Source organism: Arabidopsis thaliana, chromosome 5 (assembly GCF_000001735.4).
Source record: "Arabidopsis thaliana chromosome 5, partial sequence".
Classification (NCBI taxonomy): domain Eukaryota; kingdom Viridiplantae; phylum Streptophyta; class Magnoliopsida; order Brassicales; family Brassicaceae; genus Arabidopsis; species Arabidopsis thaliana.
In genome coordinates, this window is record NC_003076.8 from 7,602,862 (window position 1) to 7,620,278 (window position 17,417).

At 35.2% G+C, this 17,417-nt stretch overlaps 5 protein-coding genes, 3 long non-coding RNA genes, 2 other non-coding genes and 1 pseudogene across 16 annotated transcripts; 6 read left to right on the forward strand and 5 right to left on the reverse strand.

The window, feature by feature from the left end:
* Positions 1–51: 51 nt before the first annotated feature.
* On the reverse strand, positions 52–638 carry AT5G22788. The gene has a single exon (NR_144270.1). It is a non-coding gene; the product is annotated as an other RNA (non-coding RNA).
* On the reverse strand, positions 639–1,961 carry AT5G22791 (F-box family protein). 2 transcript variants are annotated; one of them, NM_001161259.1, is made up of 2 exons: positions 1,470–1,961; positions 639–1,344 (listed from the first exon to the last, which is right to left on the reverse strand). In NM_001161259.1, exons 1-2 carry the CDS (start codon positions 1,908–1,910, stop codon positions 718–720), a joined length of 1,068 nt encoding a protein of 355 aa, NP_001154731.1. In that variant the 5' UTR covers positions 1,911–1,961; the 3' UTR covers positions 639–717. The 2 variants fall into 2 exon arrangements, with proteins under 2 accessions (NP_001154731.1, NP_001031923.1); NM_001036846.2 differs by having other exon boundaries at positions 639–1,961.
* Positions 1,962–3,873: 1,912 nt separating this feature from the next.
* Positions 3,874–4,806, reverse strand: AT5G22792 (annotated as a pseudogene). The gene is made up of 3 exons: positions 4,802–4,806; positions 4,219–4,581; positions 3,874–4,114 (listed from the first exon to the last, which is right to left on the reverse strand).
* Positions 4,807–5,380: 574 nt separating this feature from the next.
* On the forward strand, positions 5,381–9,043 carry AT5G22794 (uncharacterized protein; the record flags this gene model as incomplete). Of its 2 annotated transcripts, NM_001343767.1 has the most annotated exons (11): positions 5,381–5,495; positions 5,859–5,952; positions 7,048–7,072; positions 7,188–7,343; positions 7,436–7,488; positions 7,622–7,752; positions 7,830–7,860; positions 7,957–8,060; positions 8,438–8,518; positions 8,612–8,731; positions 8,813–9,043. In NM_001343767.1, coding segments are annotated over 8 exons (606 nt in total). The 2 variants fall into 2 exon arrangements, with proteins under 2 accessions (NP_001318623.1, NP_001154733.1); NM_001161261.1 differs by lacking the exons at positions 7,830–7,860; positions 7,957–8,060; positions 8,438–8,518; positions 8,813–9,043 and having other exon boundaries at positions 7,048–7,093; positions 8,612–8,730.
* Positions 9,044–9,133: 90 nt separating this feature from the next.
* Positions 9,134–9,375, forward strand: AT5G03485. The gene has a single exon (NR_142688.1). It is a non-coding gene; the product is annotated as an other RNA (long non-coding RNA).
* Positions 9,345–10,363, forward strand: AT5G22796 (uncharacterized protein). Its single transcript, NM_001343768.1, has 4 exons — positions 9,345–9,515; positions 9,604–9,755; positions 9,900–10,103; positions 10,293–10,363. Exons 2-3 carry the CDS (start codon positions 9,612–9,614, stop codon positions 9,930–9,932), a joined length of 177 nt encoding a protein of 58 aa, NP_001331602.1. The 5' UTR covers positions 9,345–9,515; positions 9,604–9,611; the 3' UTR covers positions 9,933–10,103; positions 10,293–10,363.
* On the forward strand, positions 10,020–10,753 carry AT5G03515. The gene is made up of 2 exons (NR_142689.1): positions 10,020–10,104; positions 10,508–10,753. It is a non-coding gene; the product is annotated as an other RNA (long non-coding RNA).
* AT5G22799 (uncharacterized protein) lies at positions 10,537–11,680 on the forward strand (the record flags this gene model as incomplete). Of its 2 annotated transcripts, none has more annotated exons than NM_001343769.1 (4): positions 10,537–10,693; positions 10,783–10,893; positions 11,243–11,439; positions 11,525–11,680. In NM_001343769.1, coding segments are annotated over 3 exons (363 nt in total), but the record flags the coding sequence as incomplete, so codon positions are not given. The 2 variants fall into 2 exon arrangements, with proteins under 2 accessions (NP_001331603.1, NP_001331604.1); NM_001343770.1 differs by lacking the exon at positions 11,525–11,680 and adding an exon at positions 11,115–11,213 and having other exon boundaries at positions 11,306–11,349.
* On the reverse strand, positions 11,292–11,542 carry AT5G03525. Its single transcript, NR_142690.1, has one exon. It is a non-coding gene; the product is annotated as an other RNA (long non-coding RNA).
* AT5G00445 lies at positions 11,510–12,345 on the forward strand. Of its 2 annotated transcripts, NR_144150.1 has the most exons (2): positions 11,510–11,789; positions 11,894–12,345. It is a non-coding gene; the product is annotated as an uncharacterized misc_RNA (transcript). The 2 variants fall into 2 exon arrangements; NR_144149.1 differs by having other exon boundaries at positions 11,510–12,345.
* Positions 12,346–12,885: 540 nt separating this feature from the next.
* On the reverse strand, positions 12,886–17,417 carry EMB1030 (Alanyl-tRNA synthetase, class IIc). 2 transcript variants are annotated; one of them, NM_001343771.1, is made up of 8 exons: positions 17,253–17,417; positions 16,678–16,770; positions 16,370–16,575; positions 14,694–16,265; positions 14,333–14,608; positions 14,033–14,242; positions 13,780–13,937; positions 12,886–13,696 (listed from the first exon to the last, which is right to left on the reverse strand). In NM_001343771.1, the coding sequence occupies exons 1-8, from the start codon at positions 17,410–17,412 to the stop codon at positions 13,360–13,362; spliced, it is 3,012 nt and encodes a 1,003-aa protein (NP_001330952.1). In that variant the 5' UTR covers positions 17,413–17,417; the 3' UTR covers positions 12,886–13,359. The 2 variants fall into 2 exon arrangements, with proteins under 2 accessions (NP_001330952.1, NP_680210.2); NM_147905.3 differs by lacking the exon at positions 17,253–17,417 and adding an exon at positions 17,016–17,218.

The following is a 17,417-nucleotide window of genomic DNA, read 5'->3' on the forward strand; positions in this document are numbered from 1 at the left end:
ACTCACATTCTTGATAAACCAATTGAGGTTTCGAACATGAAACCATCTTTTAAGGGACCAAATCTTGTAGCGTTTCCACTTTCGATTACATCGTCCAACAAACAATCAGAATTCTCTGAAACTATACTATTTAGAATTACAATTTGTCATCTTAAGATACATATTTCTCTGAAACTAATACACAAAATCAAAGAGTCTGTAGACAGAATTCATTTAGGCATATCATCGAACACATGGTATGCAATATATAATAAGCTTTAAATCTTCAGTCAAAAGCTAATGAATCCATCATTGACTATATTACAAAAGCTAATGAATTGATAAAAAACACTTTCTGAATTCCAACTTCTACAATTTCAACATTGTTTACAAACGAAAATTACATAATTTTACCTATTAAAGGAGAAAATGCTTCGAAACTGAGAAGATGACGATGATGGAGAGGATTACGGAGAGAGACGATGGTAGTGGCCTCAAAACAACGCCGGTAACTATGAGTTCGATGAAGAATTGATGCTCGTGAGAGGAACAAAAGGGAAATAATGTTTTTTGTGTTTCATAAAAAAGAAAATACTACACCATTGACACGTCAACATCTTTTAGAAAGTAACAACCGCTCTTACATAAGAGCGCCTCTTGTAATAGAAAGCATTATTGATTTAATTTTATTCAATCAAAAAGCTAAGAACCACTCTAAAACCCCTCGTTGCGGATGGTCTAATGAAAGAAGATAATATTCTCAATGTGACCTGGAAAACACAACATTTCACGAGTACGCTTACCAATTCCATGGATACGTCTAAACTCATAATCCGCAATTCCATCAATCTCACATCTTCTAATACTCTCCCTAGTTATATCACAATAGTTAACAAAAAATGGCATATATGACTTTAACCTCGCAGGTGTGGAAACAATCATAACCTCGCCCGTATGAATCTTTCCGGTGCACAAAGATCTCTCTTTTTCAAACAAATCTCCCCACTCACTAGGCACATCACAAGTTATGATGCTTGACCATTCTTGTTTCTCAACATCTTGTAGAATATACATACCCATCTCAGTGTTACAGTAGGGGTCAAACGCTACACATGCTAATTTTCCTTGGTAATTTATAAGTGTTGAATAACATGAGATTGCATTAAAGTCTTCTGGTCCTTGAATGAACTCAATCTTCTCGGTTCTAACATCAAATCTAGCTATTTTTCTATACAAAACTCCATAGTGTATAGCACCATCTATGCAAATCCCACCTTTCATGTGGCGGTAAGGATCTTCTTCTTTGGTTATGTCAATCTTTCTCCACTCTTTTTGTTGAGAGCTTAGCGTGAAAACGAAGTGTTCCTGTTGGATATCTTGTTGATTGGCGTCGTGTCCATCGAACATCATTACACACAACACTTTGTATTGGTCTTGAACCGGATCATACCCAAGACGTGTGTGTATACGTCTCTTCCGTTGGATTCCACATCTGGCAATTTAACTATTTGTCTAGTGGTGGGATTACAAACCGCGATCGAATCACCACGCGTGTAGCAAAACAAACCGTTGACGGGGAGAGATCTGATGTAGGCGACATCCGAGATCGTCATGTCGTGTCTGGCGACAACTGTGGAGGATTTGTCATTGTTGTCGCGTTCAGGAGCTGAGAAGATGAAACGTTTCCGGGAATCGAAGTGTTTAAAGGTGAAAAAGAGACGAGGACGAGTCTTTGACCTAGTCAGGAACGAGTCGGTGAAATTTTTACTGCGGATGGTAGAGAACCAGAGCTTTGACACGGCTTGGAACCGGATTATAGGTTTTGCCGGAAGTCTCGAGACTATCTCTAATGTGAGATCAAAAGGAATGTTTGTTGAGGAGTTTCCGGCTTGATCTAGGTTACGTGAGGGAGAAAGTTGTGAATCTTCCATAGCTGCTTTGTAAGTGATAACCCTAGAAACATAAAATCCCTATACTGTATCACACAATTATGAATCAACAGAGGCTTTAATACAGAAATTAACTAAAATTGAATTAAAAAACACTAAAATTTTAAAATAATATTATGAAAGTGCTTTACTTTTAAAAATTGCAAACTTCTATATGTTTTTAAATACTAAAAACTTTAAAAGTTTTAATTTAACTATTTTTTTGAACATAGTATCCCCTATATATTAATTGATAACCACTTTTAAAAAATAACCTTATCTCCATGTATGATTAACGAAAATGTCACAAAGTTCCTCAATCCATTTATTTAAACACCTAACATTTATAAAATATTTATAGATTTTGTCATTAATATTACTTATGAGTATTTTTTCCAATTAATTTATGCTTTTATTTTACTCAATTAATTAAAACAAAAAATAAAAGAAAATATGCAATTAAGAGATAAAATCTATACAAAATGGAATACTTTATATTTTGTGTGTCTATTAATATATCAAGACATATATCATAAATTATGATAATCATAAATATTAATATATATATATATATATATATTTATATATGAAAATTTCATAAACTTGATAAACATAGATAAAACAACTTTAATATTAGCAATACATTAAAATTAATTAATAATCGTTTTATCCCCACATAACGCGGATTGTTATCTAGTACATATATTACTTTAAAAAGCTAGTGTAGACTGTTGATGAAATAATCAATGATCAAATAAAAGTATATTATTGACCAAAAAAGGATTGTCGATGATGTAAAGAAATCCAAATTAACGTACTTGGTTAAATATATATTTTCTTAAGCTTTTACAAATGACTTGAAAAAGGCAATTCTCCATTCAGAATTTAAGTACATTATTAAAGTTTGGTGTTATTCAATCCGTATTCATCGTATTCAAGGAGTATTTTCAGTTTACTGGTCAATTAAACCAGAAGATTTTAACCATACTCTAAAACCACCTCCATTGCATAATAAATATGAGTGTCTTTAAATTATAATGAATAAAATAAAAAGATAAATGTCTTTAAATTAGTGCAGAAAAGAGAATTATGTCTCGGAGGAAACATTAAAGATATTTCTTTTGAGACATCTTAGCTTATATGCGGCACAACGTCATTTGTTTTTTTTTTTTTTTTAATTTATAGTTAAAGACATCCATGTATGTTGTGCAATGTACATGCTCTAACGGTAGATACTGCTACCTTAAATTTTCGCAAGACTAAAAGTAGAAGTCTCTTGTGAGAAAGTTTTTCTTTGAAAGAGCGATTCTCTAAAGCTGTTGATGTTGATGCCGCTAGTTTGGCCAAAGCTGGAGCATATAATTGGCTTGAATGGGGGTGAGATATTCGGACGGATGAGATTCCTAAACATGGGCTTCATGTTTTGAATGAAGAATCAAGTTGATATATTAGAGTTTATAATTACTTACTATTTTATTGATTTATAGATTCTTAGATATTTTGGGTGAACCTATCGTCAACATGCTTCAAAAGGTAACTAAGAACATAATGGTTTTTACTGCATACTCTAGAGTCTTTGTCATCTCGACTCGAGATCAATGATTGCAAAAAGTTCTAGAGTCTTTTTCTGATGGATTACTATACATCACTGCTTGAGAGGAGTTACGAATTGTGATACTTCTTTCATTCAATAGATAAACGGAATTCACAACTCTTGCTACGAAGATTACATATGCATTTGTTCATGCAGCAACCGCACACACAACACTTACCATTTGTTCTTTTCAAATGTAATGTAAGGATTAACATAAGCAGGATTTACTTTTATAACATTAAAACTCTAAAACTAATTTAAAATAGACGATAGCTAGCAAAATCTTCAAACAAAAGAAGATATAAGATATTGTAGGAAGTTAAAAATTAATCTCTAAATAAACATAATTAAGTTTAACTAGGAAGACTAGTGTTACAAGAACATGATGTTCTCAATATGACCTGGAAAACACAACATCTCACGAGCACGCTTACCAATTCCGTGGATACGTCTAAACTCATGGTCCGCAATTCCTTCCACTTCCGCACTTCTGAAACTCTCTTTGATCGGATCGTAATAGTAAACAGAAAAAGGTTTAGATGATTCTAAACGAGAAGAAACCAACATAACTTCTCCGGTATAAATCTCTCCTGGAGAAGATAGTCTCTTCCCCCTAAACAAATCTCGCCACTCACAAGGCACATCGCAAGTCATATAATTCCAATATTCCTCTCTTTCTTGCATCCAAAAAGACGCATCTTATAGAAGTAATTATACTCTATTCCTCCTAATTTTCCTTGGTGATTTATAAAAGTCCAACTATAAACGTTTACTATTTCGTCTTTCTGTGTTTTAATAAACTCCACTTTCTCGGATCTAACATCAAATCTAGCTAATATTTTGTGTCCAACTCCTCCATAGTATATAGCACCATCGATGCATATTCCTCCTTGGACATCTGTGTAAGAATCTCCGGTGACGTCAATCTTTCTCCACTCTTTTTGTTGAGATCTCAGAGTGAAAACGAAATGCTCCTGTTCTATGTCTTTACCATCGCGGCCGTAGCGACGGAACATCATCACACACAGCACTTTGTATTGATCTTCCACTGGATCGTACCCTAGACGTGCCTGGACGTCTCTGCCGTTGGATTCAACATCTGGCAACTAATATGACCGCGACATGTGTGACTAAATTTATGAGATTTCAAAAAAAGTAAAAAAAACTTCTTCTAAAAACTTCTCGGTTTGGTTTTAATCCTATTAACAGAAAATAAAACCATGACACTCAGTGCATAGCCAAAATAAGATTAGAACCAAACCGAGCCAATCCAAAATTGTTCACGGATCACGGTAATTACATCATGGTTAATCTTTAACCAAAAACAGTTCAGGCGGTTACAATCGGTGACGTGTCCAAAAATGAAATTCAAATTGCTATTCTCGAAATGGGCGGCATTTTTTTTTCTTCCAAAATTGAATTTTGTTAAATTGTCTACAAGTTCCTCTCTGATCTTAATAATTTTAAAAAACCCTAAATACTCCATTTCGAAAAATGTCTGTAAATTTTGAGAAGCGGTGCTTTCCCGGCGACCCTGCTTAAGCCACCGGCGACTAGAATCTAGAAATAGCGTTCTCTCACGTTATTCGTTTCAAAGGTTAGAGATTCTCGAATTCTGGATTTTAGTCGAGTGAATTCCGATGATTCCAGATTTGTTTCCGATTTGTGTTTCTCTGCTACTTGATTCGATTTACTGTTACTATGTCTCTTGTTACTTAATTTGTCTTATCTTTACGTTAATCTTCTTGATTTTATGAGCGATCGATTGATTTTGTCATTTCATTGCTTTTTCAATACCTTTTAATTCCTGATTTGTTTAATTTGGGTTCGACAGATCACTAGTGTCTAACGATCGCGAAACTGGGGGATCAAGAGGATTATGATTTGTGACCTTCCGAAACATGAACAAGACTCTTTAAAGGAAGCGACGGTGGATGATGCCGTGGTGGTGGTGGGTGGCCGCCGTGAGGTGGGTTACGGAGGCTGTGACGGAGGTTTGTGGGTTTTTCAATCGAATTTATTATGATTTAAGTCCACCGTTTCTTGTGTTCGTGTAACTCTACGAACCCAATAAGTTTGATTTTGAAATTTCGCGATCTGATCCGATCAATTTTTGATCTAATTTGTTGTGTCTGTGGTTGATAACGAAGCTTTTAGAAATCATTTTGGTTGTGGAAAATCATATTGTTTTCTTTGTCATTGCCACTCGTAATTTTAAAGGTTTGTTGTATTGTGTTCTGTTCATAAGATTCGGGCTAGGTCTAAATCAGATAAGTGAAAGCATCTTTAGTGTTGACTTACTCATCTATTTTGATCTCTGAAATCTTATGCTTTCTTTTCTCAAAACTTTGGTGTAGGAAGCAATTGGCGACTCTATCTCCTTTGGAAGGAGTTTGATGTTGTGTCACTTTTCTTCTGCAACAACAAATTGGAGAGCCACATTTCTTATGGGTTGTTCGCAATCACTCAACCAAATGCATACACATACATACATGCAGTCATTCATACTCACATACATGCATACACACATACATGCATACACACATACATGCATACATACATACATGCATACATACATTAATGCATACATACATACATAAATGCATACATACATACATAATGCATACATAATCTACATTGCACACATACATACATACATCTACGCTTATGTGTAATATGTATACTTTCTTACTTTTACACATTTATAATTCCTTCTCTGCTTCTTTGAGTCGTTGTTTACTTACTTGATTCCTTAATTCTTTGTCTGATTCTTTGCTTACTTATTTTTTTTTTGTCAATCCAAGTTTGCTTTACTGATTTTACTTCTTCATTCCTTGTTTTGTTACCAACTTTAGAGGTTTGTTGCTTACTTCCTTCAGTCCTTGTGAGTTTGCTTGCTTCCTTAATTCTTTGTCATATTCTTTGCTTTCTTCATTCCTTGTTTAATTACCCGCTTCAGTCGTTTGTCGTTTACTTCCTTGATTCATTGTTTACTTAGTTCTTTGTTTCCTTGTTTCCTCATTAGCTTCTTGCTTAATTGTGTGTACTTGATTTCTTGCTTACATGGTTAACTTGATTCCTTGCCTACGTGCTTAATTTCTTACATACTTTCTTTTCCTTAACTACATGAATTTGTTTAATTTGTTTTTCTCATTTTCTATCCTTAACTTGCTCATTAACTGTCTCTGTTTATCAAATATTTGTTTTGCTTTAGATAGTTCTAGGACTATTCAAAGTCCTTCAGAGCAACCAATCAGCTAAGTTATAAATGTCTTAATTTGACAGACCAAATGAACTAAGCTACACAAAGTTTATTTGATTATTTCTTATCATTCAATTTATAGAACCTATAAGCAGTGCTAGAATTTTCTGGAAGAACTTCATCTTAGAGTTAAACAATACATTCCGCCAACAATGAACTGTCACTTGTAAGTTGTCTAACTCTTAAGACTCAATGAACTTTTTTTTTTTGTTCTTCTGAAAACTACAACAATCTTTTTTGAAAACAGGCAAATTTTATGTTTGTTGTTGGTGTTGGTGGCTGAGACAAGCTCAAGAATCATTAGAAAATGTACTCATCGATCTTTATAAGGTAAATAAACTCTAACTGAGACCATCCTCTCGTTTCTCTCAGTTTTTGTTATTAGATTGTAGAATTGACAAAATTGAATCGGAATTTTGAGCAGAAAGGTGGAAGAACAGAAGAGCAAGTTGAGCTCTTGAAGCTACAACTTTGGATGATATATCAAGAAGAAGCATTCAATGGAAAACCAGCAAAAATTGCGAGATCTCATGGCCGGAAATTTCAGGTCACGGTCGAGAAGGAAACCTCTAGGATGTTGGTAAGATTAATCTCACTAGTCTTTAGTTTTGATTAGATTTCTGAATTCTTTTGATCAATGAACTGATGAATTTGAATGTGACGTTACAACAGCTGAAGCCGTGTATCGGAAACACAAGTGATAGAGCCAGATGCAAACAAGGCTTGTAAAAAGTTGGCAAACATAAATCTGATGCATCGTTTTAAGGTTGGTTGTTATATACAAAATTTTGGCATAATCTTGGCTTGTTATGCGTTTGGATCTATCTATTTGATCAAAGTTCTGGTATCATATTACAGATTCAAGTATATTCAGAACCAGAGTCTTCTTAAAGTGGATGAGTCAGACGATGAACCACTTGACACAAAACAAATCAGCTCTTTGAACCTCTTTCAACAAGATTTCGATGTGGAAGGACTTTTAATCATTTGTGAAGGCTATATCTGATGTAGATTTTGATGCCAGAAACAACAAATATTGTGAGATCTCATGGCAATAAATTTTAAGTCACAATCGAGAAGAAACCACTAGGATCTTGGTAAGAGTAATCTCACTAGTCTTTAGTTTTGATCAGATTTTTGAAGTCTCTTGATCAATGAACTAATGGATTTGAATAAATGTGGTGTTACAACAGAATTTTGGATGGGCTTATATGCAACTAAGGGACTATACAGCAGCTAAAGACGAAGTCTTACTAAAGTTGCTACAAGGAAATGGAATAACCTTTTCAAAGCAAAGGTTTGCTTCTAATACCTGTTTTATAAACGCAGTATTCCCAATCTTTGGTGCCTCGAAATTAAATTTCATATTTCTGCAACTTTACCTTCTCTCAAACATACAAATGTTGAGTTCCTGCTAGTACATTAACTTTCTTGCGTTTCCCCAAACATACATACTAGTTGTAAGCATATATATTAAGATTCTTGTCCCTCCTTTAGAGTCAGGTTGGCATTAGAGGTGAGGCTTCGGTTGGAGATGCTTATAACCAAATTTGGGTTGTGAAACTTGAGGAAAAGATGAAAATCCTGAAAATACGAAAAATTTGCTTACAATGTTCGAAGTTGGCTAGATTTCAATATTTGTGTTAACTCACATCTTCTCTTGGTTCATCTCAGATCAAGGAACGTAAGGAGAAAATATATGTAGCTGGTTCTAACATAAGGAGATCGCAACATTCAAATGATATTTCATTAAAAGTACCTTTCCAATTCTGTTGACAAATGCTCTCATAGAAGTATTTGAGTGCTCAATCCCTGATGTTCTTGATTTATGTTTTTCATTACTAATAGGTGGAAAGTCTTTGGATGGGGACGAGGACAATGATGGGGACTATATGAATGCGGTGTCGCATGGCCATAGCAAGGCTTCCTCGATTTTTAAATCTAAGAAATCTAAGGCATCTCTTTGAGGTTGGTTGTTATAAAGTATACACATTTTGGCATAATCTTCGTTTGGATCTATCCATTCAACTTTTTGGTGACATATTACAGATCCAAGTTTATTAAAACCAGAGTCTTCTTGAAGTGGATTACTAAGATGATTAAGCGCTGACTTAATGGATTAATACAAAACAAGATTAGCTCTTTGAACAAGTGAGGTTTGCAATTGAGTTAGATGATGTGGAAGGACTTCTAATCATCCGTGAAGGAAATATCTAATGCAGACTTGGATGCCAGGAACAACAAAGCCAGTCGTTTCTCTGTAAATTAATGGAGAAGGAACATTACTGGAAATACAAGGATCGAAATCTATTATCATTCTTCATTAACTAGATTTTAGGGCTTATATATATATATACCAAGAGTTATACTAGGTATTCTGGTTTGTATCTAAATATTTTACTTGTTGGTTGCAGCTGTTTAGGGTTTGAGATGTTGGCGTATCTTGCAACCAGCTTCTTAGAATCCACCTATGGATTCTCTGGCACAAGGATAATGGCTGAATACTGCATTTTCCCCCGAGGATATTATTTCATTTCAACTGATTTGATGTCAAAGTTACGATACCAAATCAGATAAGTTATAATTATCTTAACTTGTCATACCATATATACAAAGCTAGACAAGAGTTTATTTGATGTACATTCTTTCGTATCATTCAATTTTTAGAACCTATAAGCAGTGCCAAAAGGTTTCTAGAAGAACTTCATCTTGGTATAAAATAAGACGATCCGCCAACCACGAACTCCCACTTGTAAGTTGTCATTTTAATGTAATGTTATAGTTACTCAACAAATTATATAAGATATAATTTTCTTAAATTTTCGTGAATGAATATATAGTCAGATCAATGGAACTAAGCTTGAAGAAGGTTTATTATTTTGTACACTCCGTATCAAACATTTTATACAAGCTAGAAGCATTGCCAGAAGATTCTAGAAGAGCTTCATCATCGAGTATTTTAAGACGATCAGCCAGCCACGAACTTCCACCTGTAAGTTTTCATTTTATTGATCCCATGATTATTCATTATGCATAGGACAACTTTTTAATCGTACCAACGACTTGGTAGGTCATCTTGTATATATTTGCACTGATGGTACATTATTTTAAGTGTATATTGTTTTGGATTTTGCAGCTTAAAGCACTGCAATCCGTAGCTAAGAGATGAAACATAAGAGATGTAGTTCTAGAGAAAAGCCAAAAACTGGATCAAGAAAGAGACTTGTGGAAAAATATCAAATTTTTTGAAAAGAACTTATTGGGGTCTTTGTTTCTTGTGTTCTTAAATCAAAAACACATTATGTCGCTTATCTCCCAGGCATCGTTTTGCTTATTTCAGGTATATTGCAATGACTTCGGACATAATTAATGTATATCGTTTCTTAGGTTGACTCCTTTCCCTAGTATGTTACTCCAATGTTTTTCTACAATAATATAGTTTCTAGTAACTTAAATCTTTTTGATATTATATAGTAATATGTGATCATGTGGGTCTCAATCTATGAAAACTAATCAAATATTGATTCAGCTTTTTTTACAGGTAAGTAAAGAGAAAAAGATACCGAGCATATGACATGCTTGTTCAGATTGGTCATGCATACGCAGATGAAAAAAACTACATAGGTACTTCAATATGTTATGTTTAGTTCAATCCTAACAAGTCATTGTAACATTGTTCAGGTCTTTGTTTTTCTTTCGTGCGTCAAGATTAATTGTTAGCCTCTGCTATAATTGTAACAGGTGGTTGGTTGCCTTGATGAAATAACCTTAAGATCATTAGTGTTGTTGTTAAGGGCGTAGCTCGTTTGGCATCTGGTCTTATAATAGTGCTTTTAATCTGCTTCCTTCAACATTGCTTCTCCTTCAACGGAAAAACAAGGAAATTGCAAAAATTAGTGATCTTCTTCCTTTTCAAGGGTGTTCCTGTGAGTAAGCCATTTGTCTCACTTGTTTAATAACCAGACCCGGTGAACTGTTTTCCCTTATCTGAAAAACATGCCAATTTACGTTTGTTGAAGGTGCTGGGTGGCTAAAACTACGCGTTGCAGAACGACACAGAAACTTAAAGAACATGGTCGAAGGTTTACTGAAGTTGCCAGAAGAAAATGAATTACCTTTACAAAGAAAAGGTGTGCAACTAATATCTTTGGTGCCTAGAATTTAATTTCACATTTGCACAGCTTTTCTTTGTCTCACACATGTAGACGCAGACAATTACAAATGTTTGGCGCCTTGCTAGTACATAAAAATTGATTGCTTAGCCGTAAATATACATACTAGGTGTTAATATCTATATTAGGATTGTTTCTGTGGATTGTTGTTCTTTTGAAGAGTCGTTTCAGTCTTATAGGTGATGCTTTGACTGGAGATGCTCATCAAGAAATATGACATGAAGGATTTCAAGTCTGTGAAGCCTAAGGAACATATAAAACTCCTAAAAACACAAAAGGTTTGTTTACGATATTCAAAGTTGTCTAGATTTCAATGTTATGCCTTGCATATTCTCTTGGTATCAATGCACTTATGGAGAAGAATATGCAGCTCCCTCTGACGTAAGTAGATCACAACATTGAAAATAAACTTCATGAGTGCTCGAGTATTGATGTTCGTGGAGGCGTTGTTTTAGAACTCTAGAGTTACCTTCTAGTTTCTTAAGTTCTCAATCATTTTCCCAGGTATGTCTTTAATATTTTTCTACTGCGTAGTATCTCGTTTCTTCTCTTATAACTTGAAGTTATCATCTCTTTTACTTTTATGCAGGAGCCGATTTCATAGCCAACGAACCTTGTGAACTAAAAGAAGTTATGTGGTGAGTAATTACATTGACACTGGCCAATTACATTGACAATGTTGTCTTTCCCTTGACAGCGTGATATCCCAACACATTGCATGTATGCATCCACTCATGTACACATGCATACATACATACATACATACATACATACATACATACATACATACATACATACATACATACATACATACATACATACATACATTCATTCATTCATTCATTCATTCATTCATTCATTCATTCATTCATTCATTCATACATTCATTCATTCATTCATTCATTCATTCATACATTCATTCATTCATTCATTCATTCATTCATTCATTCATTCATACATTCATTCATTCATGTATATTTTGCTTCTTTATTTACATCATTAACTTGTTTTACTTGCTCTCTGCTTTGTTTCGTACGCTTTGCTTGCTTAACTTGGTTGCTTTGTTCCTTTGATCTTTGCCTACTCAATCCCTTCATTCATTTCTTAACTTGCTTGCTGCTTTGCTACTCTGATATTTTTGGTTTCCTTTCTCATTTCACTGTTTACATGCTTAACTAACTTGTTTACTTCTTCCTTCTTTGTGTCTTTTATTTCTCTGCTTCTCTCATTGGTTCCTTCCTTCATTTTTGCGTTGGTACTCAACGTTTTAATTTATTTACTAACCATAATTATTATTTAAATGATGTTATAGTTTTAAACTATTTAAAACCATCAGCTTTCATTTTTAAAAGTAAATACTACTATTTATTGTCGATGTATTACGAATGTATCAACTCTTGTATTCGATTTGAAATTAATGAATAAATGAGATGTTTTTTTTAAAAAATACACTCTTTTTATTTGACCATTATTAATTGTAAAATTAATAGTAATTACTTAAAATCTAGTGTAAAGTGATCATGTATTTGGAAATGACATTAGAAATGGTAGAATTTTACCTCTTCACATTTAATTTAAAGTACCTTTTTTTGTCATCGATTTTAAGTATTTATTACTTTTAATTTTCGTACATGTGATAGCATTACCATATGTTATATTCTAACCGCTTTTTGTAAGGACCAATATATATATATATACACATATTTTTATAATGAAATGATTGTCGCTTTTTTATTCACAACTGATTGAAAAAGACATTAAAAAATCATCTTTCAATAGTAATTTGTAATATAAAGAAAGTACATTGTTGAAAGTATTATATATATTTTTTTGCCCTTTTTAATCCGATTTGTACCAAATATTTTTTTTGTCATCGATTTGTAACATATATTAAAATGTGTTTCATGCAACCTGAATTATTGAAAAAATAATATTTTAAACAATTATCTCAAATTGAACCGGACCCTGAATTTGGGAAAAAAGAAAAGAGTACAGGAACCGAAACTTCAACCACAAATGCAATAATATCACCGCATCAGTAACTCCGGTGACACAATCCAACAGAGTCAAAACGCGGTCGTCTCAACTGCCTACAACTTCATCTCACCCTCGTCAAAAGCTCTCTACGCGCACAGAAAGCATGACATTCTCTTCATAACTTGCTATAATGCTATGTTAAATATACACAGATTCACTTTTTGTAATACGTCCAAAACCATTGAGACGACGTTCAATGAGTAAAGCAAATCGAAACATAGTCCCTCATTCATTAAAAGAAATGTCATTGATCATTTAATGTTCAAAAACTAGATACATCAAATATCTTTAATGTCTATCATCTATACATGCAATACACTTGTCTAGAATCAAGCAATGTGCTCTTCCTTCTCTCTGTACACGCAGATCACTTTTGAAGTTTGTGCTTCACCCTAGCTTTTCGGATAGAGTTGCCACGAGATCTTCCCGAGCTTTCTCTAAGGCACTTGGGAGATTTTCAGGCTTTCTGCCGCCTGCCTGAGCAAAATTGGGCTTTCCACCACCTCCTCCGCCACACAGCTTAGCTATGGGGCCAATGAATTTCCCTGCTTGAACACCTAGGGAGACTACTCCAGGACTAAATGCAGCAACTAAACTAACCTTGTCTTTTTCTGGAGATGATCCTAGTACCACAGCGACTGGATCTTCCAATGTGCTTATCAAATGCTCAGCTGCACTCTTTAATGAGTCAGCATCGGTGTCATCCATCGACTCAACGAGCACTCTAAAGGAATTAAACATTCAAAGGAAGACGTTTAGTTGAAATTATAGTGTGTCAATTTTTCTGAACAGGAAACAATAGATTACCTTATAGTCTGTGAAGTTCCTACAGTAAATGCTTTGTTCGATATGACAGATGCTTTATAGACAGCTGCTTTTGAACGCAAGTCGGAGGCTTCTTTTCTAGCAGCACGTAGTTCCTCTAGAAGATTCTCCACTCTGTTTGTAACATCCTCTGCTTTCACCTTCAGATTAAAAACCAAACAACAATTGCCAATTGGTCACCGCAAAAGGGTAAGTAGCACTATGCCTTAAAACATGGAAAGGAAAAGCAGAATACCTTGAGAGTCGAGCATAGACGTGTCATTTGAGAATCCCGTGAGTTTATGTATTCAATGAATGCTTCACCTGCAACCGCTTCTATACGCCGGATTCCAGATGCAATGCCCTGTTCTGAGATAATCTTGAAGGCTCGTATTTCTGCAGTATTGCCAACATGAGTGCCACCACAAAGTTCCATGGAGACACCAGGAACTTCTACTACACGAACCTGCGATTAATGTAAGGGTCCTCTTAGTCAAGCGAAACCAAACTGTAACACTTTATACAATCTTTAAATTAATAGTGACATATCTCTTACCTCGTTTTCATCATATTTTTCCCCAAACATTGCGATGGCTCCAGCACGTTTTGCATCAGCAAGAGGAAGGACTTTTGTTTCAAGACGTGTAGCATCCCCAATCCACCTATTGATCAGGCATTCGATTTCCTCAAGCTCATTATCATGCAGGGACCGATTAAAATTGAAATCGAATCTGAGGCGGTCAAAAGCTACTAATGAACCAGCCTGTGATGTTTCTTGTCCTACTACTTTTTTAAGTGCCGATTGGAGCAAATGAGTGGCGGTATGGTGAACCTGGACAGTTGACAAAAAGGATCAAGAATTTGATAAGGGAAGAAGCAGTTGAAATATTGGGATGCAAAAGGACATTCAAACGTACCTTCGCTCGTTGCCTCAAGTCTGCATCTACTGCTGCTTCCACCTCCTTGCCAACTTCTAGAGCTCCACTTTTTACAGTGCCCTTGTGAACAAAAATTTTAAGAGACTTCTGCACATCACTTACCTCAACAACAGCTTTCTCTTGGTTCCCATCACTGCTAACATAAAGAAAACCATGATCTGCAATTTGACCTCCTGATTCAGCATAGAACGGAGTTCTGTCCAGCAGAACCTCTACTTCACTGCCTTCAGAAACCCTTATCACAGGCTTCCCATTCACCAAAAGACTTTTCACAACAGCACGAGCAGAGAGACTGTCATATCCAAGGAACTCAGTGTCTGCAATATTTTTCGTCATGTCAGCATCGTCTTCAACTGTCAGTTTTACAACATTGTGAGCAGCTTGAGATTGACGTCTTTGATTCTCCATTTCCACTTCAAAACCATTCATATCTATACTGACTCCACGTTCTTCAGCAACTTCTGCAGTTATCTCCACAGGAAAGCCAAATGTGTCATAAAGAAGAAACGCATCTTTTCCATCCAGATAAGGCGTATCCTTAGTTTTATCAGCAATTGACAATGCATCGTTAAGCTTTTGGTCAAGTAACTTTTCTCCTCTTTCCAGAGTTTTCTTAAAGTGAAGTTCTTCTTGCCTAATCTCCTCAATGATGCGTGAGGCCTTTAGTTTTACATCTGAATCAATATAAGTGCTCAACTCTATCACCTTTTCAGCAACCGCTGGCAAAAACGCTCCCTTTAGATTACCATTCATATCCCCATTTATTCCGAGAGACTTCCCCTTCCGAACTGCTCTTCTTATTAGCCTCCTAACCACATAACCTCTGCCAATATTTGAAGGAGAAACACCATCTGATATGAGATAGACAACTGCCCGCATGTGATCTGCAATCACTTTTAAACTTGTCTTTGCCTTGTCATTTGCAGAGTCATATGAGATATTCGCCAACTCTGAGATCTTTGCAATGATTGGATATATCAAATCTGTCTCGTAGTTGTTTGGAACCTTCTGAAGGATTTGAGCTATACGTTCCAAACCAAGACCAGTATCTATATTCTTCTGTTTCAAGGGCTCAAGCAATCCATCTTCCGTCTTGTTATACTGCATGAAAACCAAATTATAGAACTCAATAAATCTGGTATCATCCCCAAGATCAACATCTTCATCATAACCTCTCTCAGGATAGAAGTCATAGTACAACTCAGAGCATGGACCACAAGGACCAGTTGGTCCACTAGTCCAAAAGTTGTCAGCTTCACCCATTCTCTTTATCCGCTCAACAGAAACACCAACTTCATTCTTCCAGATTTCAAAAGCTTCATCATCGTCTTCATATATACTAACCCAAACTCTATTAGCTGGTAGCCCAAACTCAATAGTTGAAAGCTCCCATGCCCATTTTATCGCTTCTTTCTTGAAGTAATCACCAAAGCTAAAGTTCCCAAGCATCTCAAAGAAAGTATGGTGCCTAGCCGTTTTCCCAACATTCTCCAAATCATTCGTACGTATACACCTTTGCGCAGTGGTTGCACAAGGAACCTCTCTAGGTACCTGCAACAATTTATAAAAATTCCCACCAGTGTATACATTACATTATCTTCAAGTCTCTAAACGCTTACTAAAACAATAGTGTTTGGCTTGGATTATCGTTATACCTTTCCAAGGAAAATAGGCTTAAACTGAAGCATTCCTGCAATTGTTAGCAAGACGGTAGGATCTTCTGGTACAAGAGACGAACTTGGAAGCACCTTATGACCACGAGAAGCAAAGAATTCAAGAAAACGCCGCCGTATTGAATCTCCACTAACATCTTTGGACTGATAATCCTCCTTAGCATCCTCAGACACTGGCTGTACTGATACTGAAATCCACAAAGTAAAGATATTTTCAGTCCCTCAAATTCAATGCTGATGAATAATGTCAGGAGATACCAAAATGCATAATAATAATAAAAAAACAGAACCTGATGAGCTCTTAGCAATAATCTGAGGAGACTGAGTTGATCTGGGAAGTAAGATAGAAGGAGAAACACCTGCAGAGGTTCTGGTAACAAAACCTACAAAACCCATTATCAAGAAAAACAATCATAAAACCAAATTATAAAGAATAACAGACCAAGATAATGACAATTTCATAGACACGAGCTCTGTAATGAAAAGAAACAAAAAAAAAAAAACAATTAGGAAAGTTCTCTACTGCGACGGAAGACAAAACCCAGATATCAGTTTCATCAATTAGACAAAGGCTAGAGCTAATTTTACAGGTTGAGATAGATTCTGCTAAAAGGGAGAAAACACTTACGTGTAGAAACGAAAATAGAAGAAGGATGCGAAAGCAAAATTGGTCTAAGAGGAAAATCGAAGAGGTTTACTCTGGAGAAATTCATCAGAGAGTATGAGGAGGGAGAGTTTCAGGGAGAAGAAGAAGACACACTAGCTAGCCTTCAAGCGTTTTTTTATCCACTTCGTTTGGTTTGAAAGATTTTTAATCAAAAAAAATTTAATTGCCTATTAATAAGTTAATGAATTCGTTAAATACCTTCATTAGTGGTTAGAGATTGTTTTTTCTCCCATTGGAGGAGACTCGAGAGACCCCTTCTTCGATTTTTAATAAAAACAAAGAATTTAATAAAGAAGATGAAAACGAGAGAATAAAAGTGAATGAGCAAACTTCTTCTTCTTGAAAAATGAAGTACCATTGGAG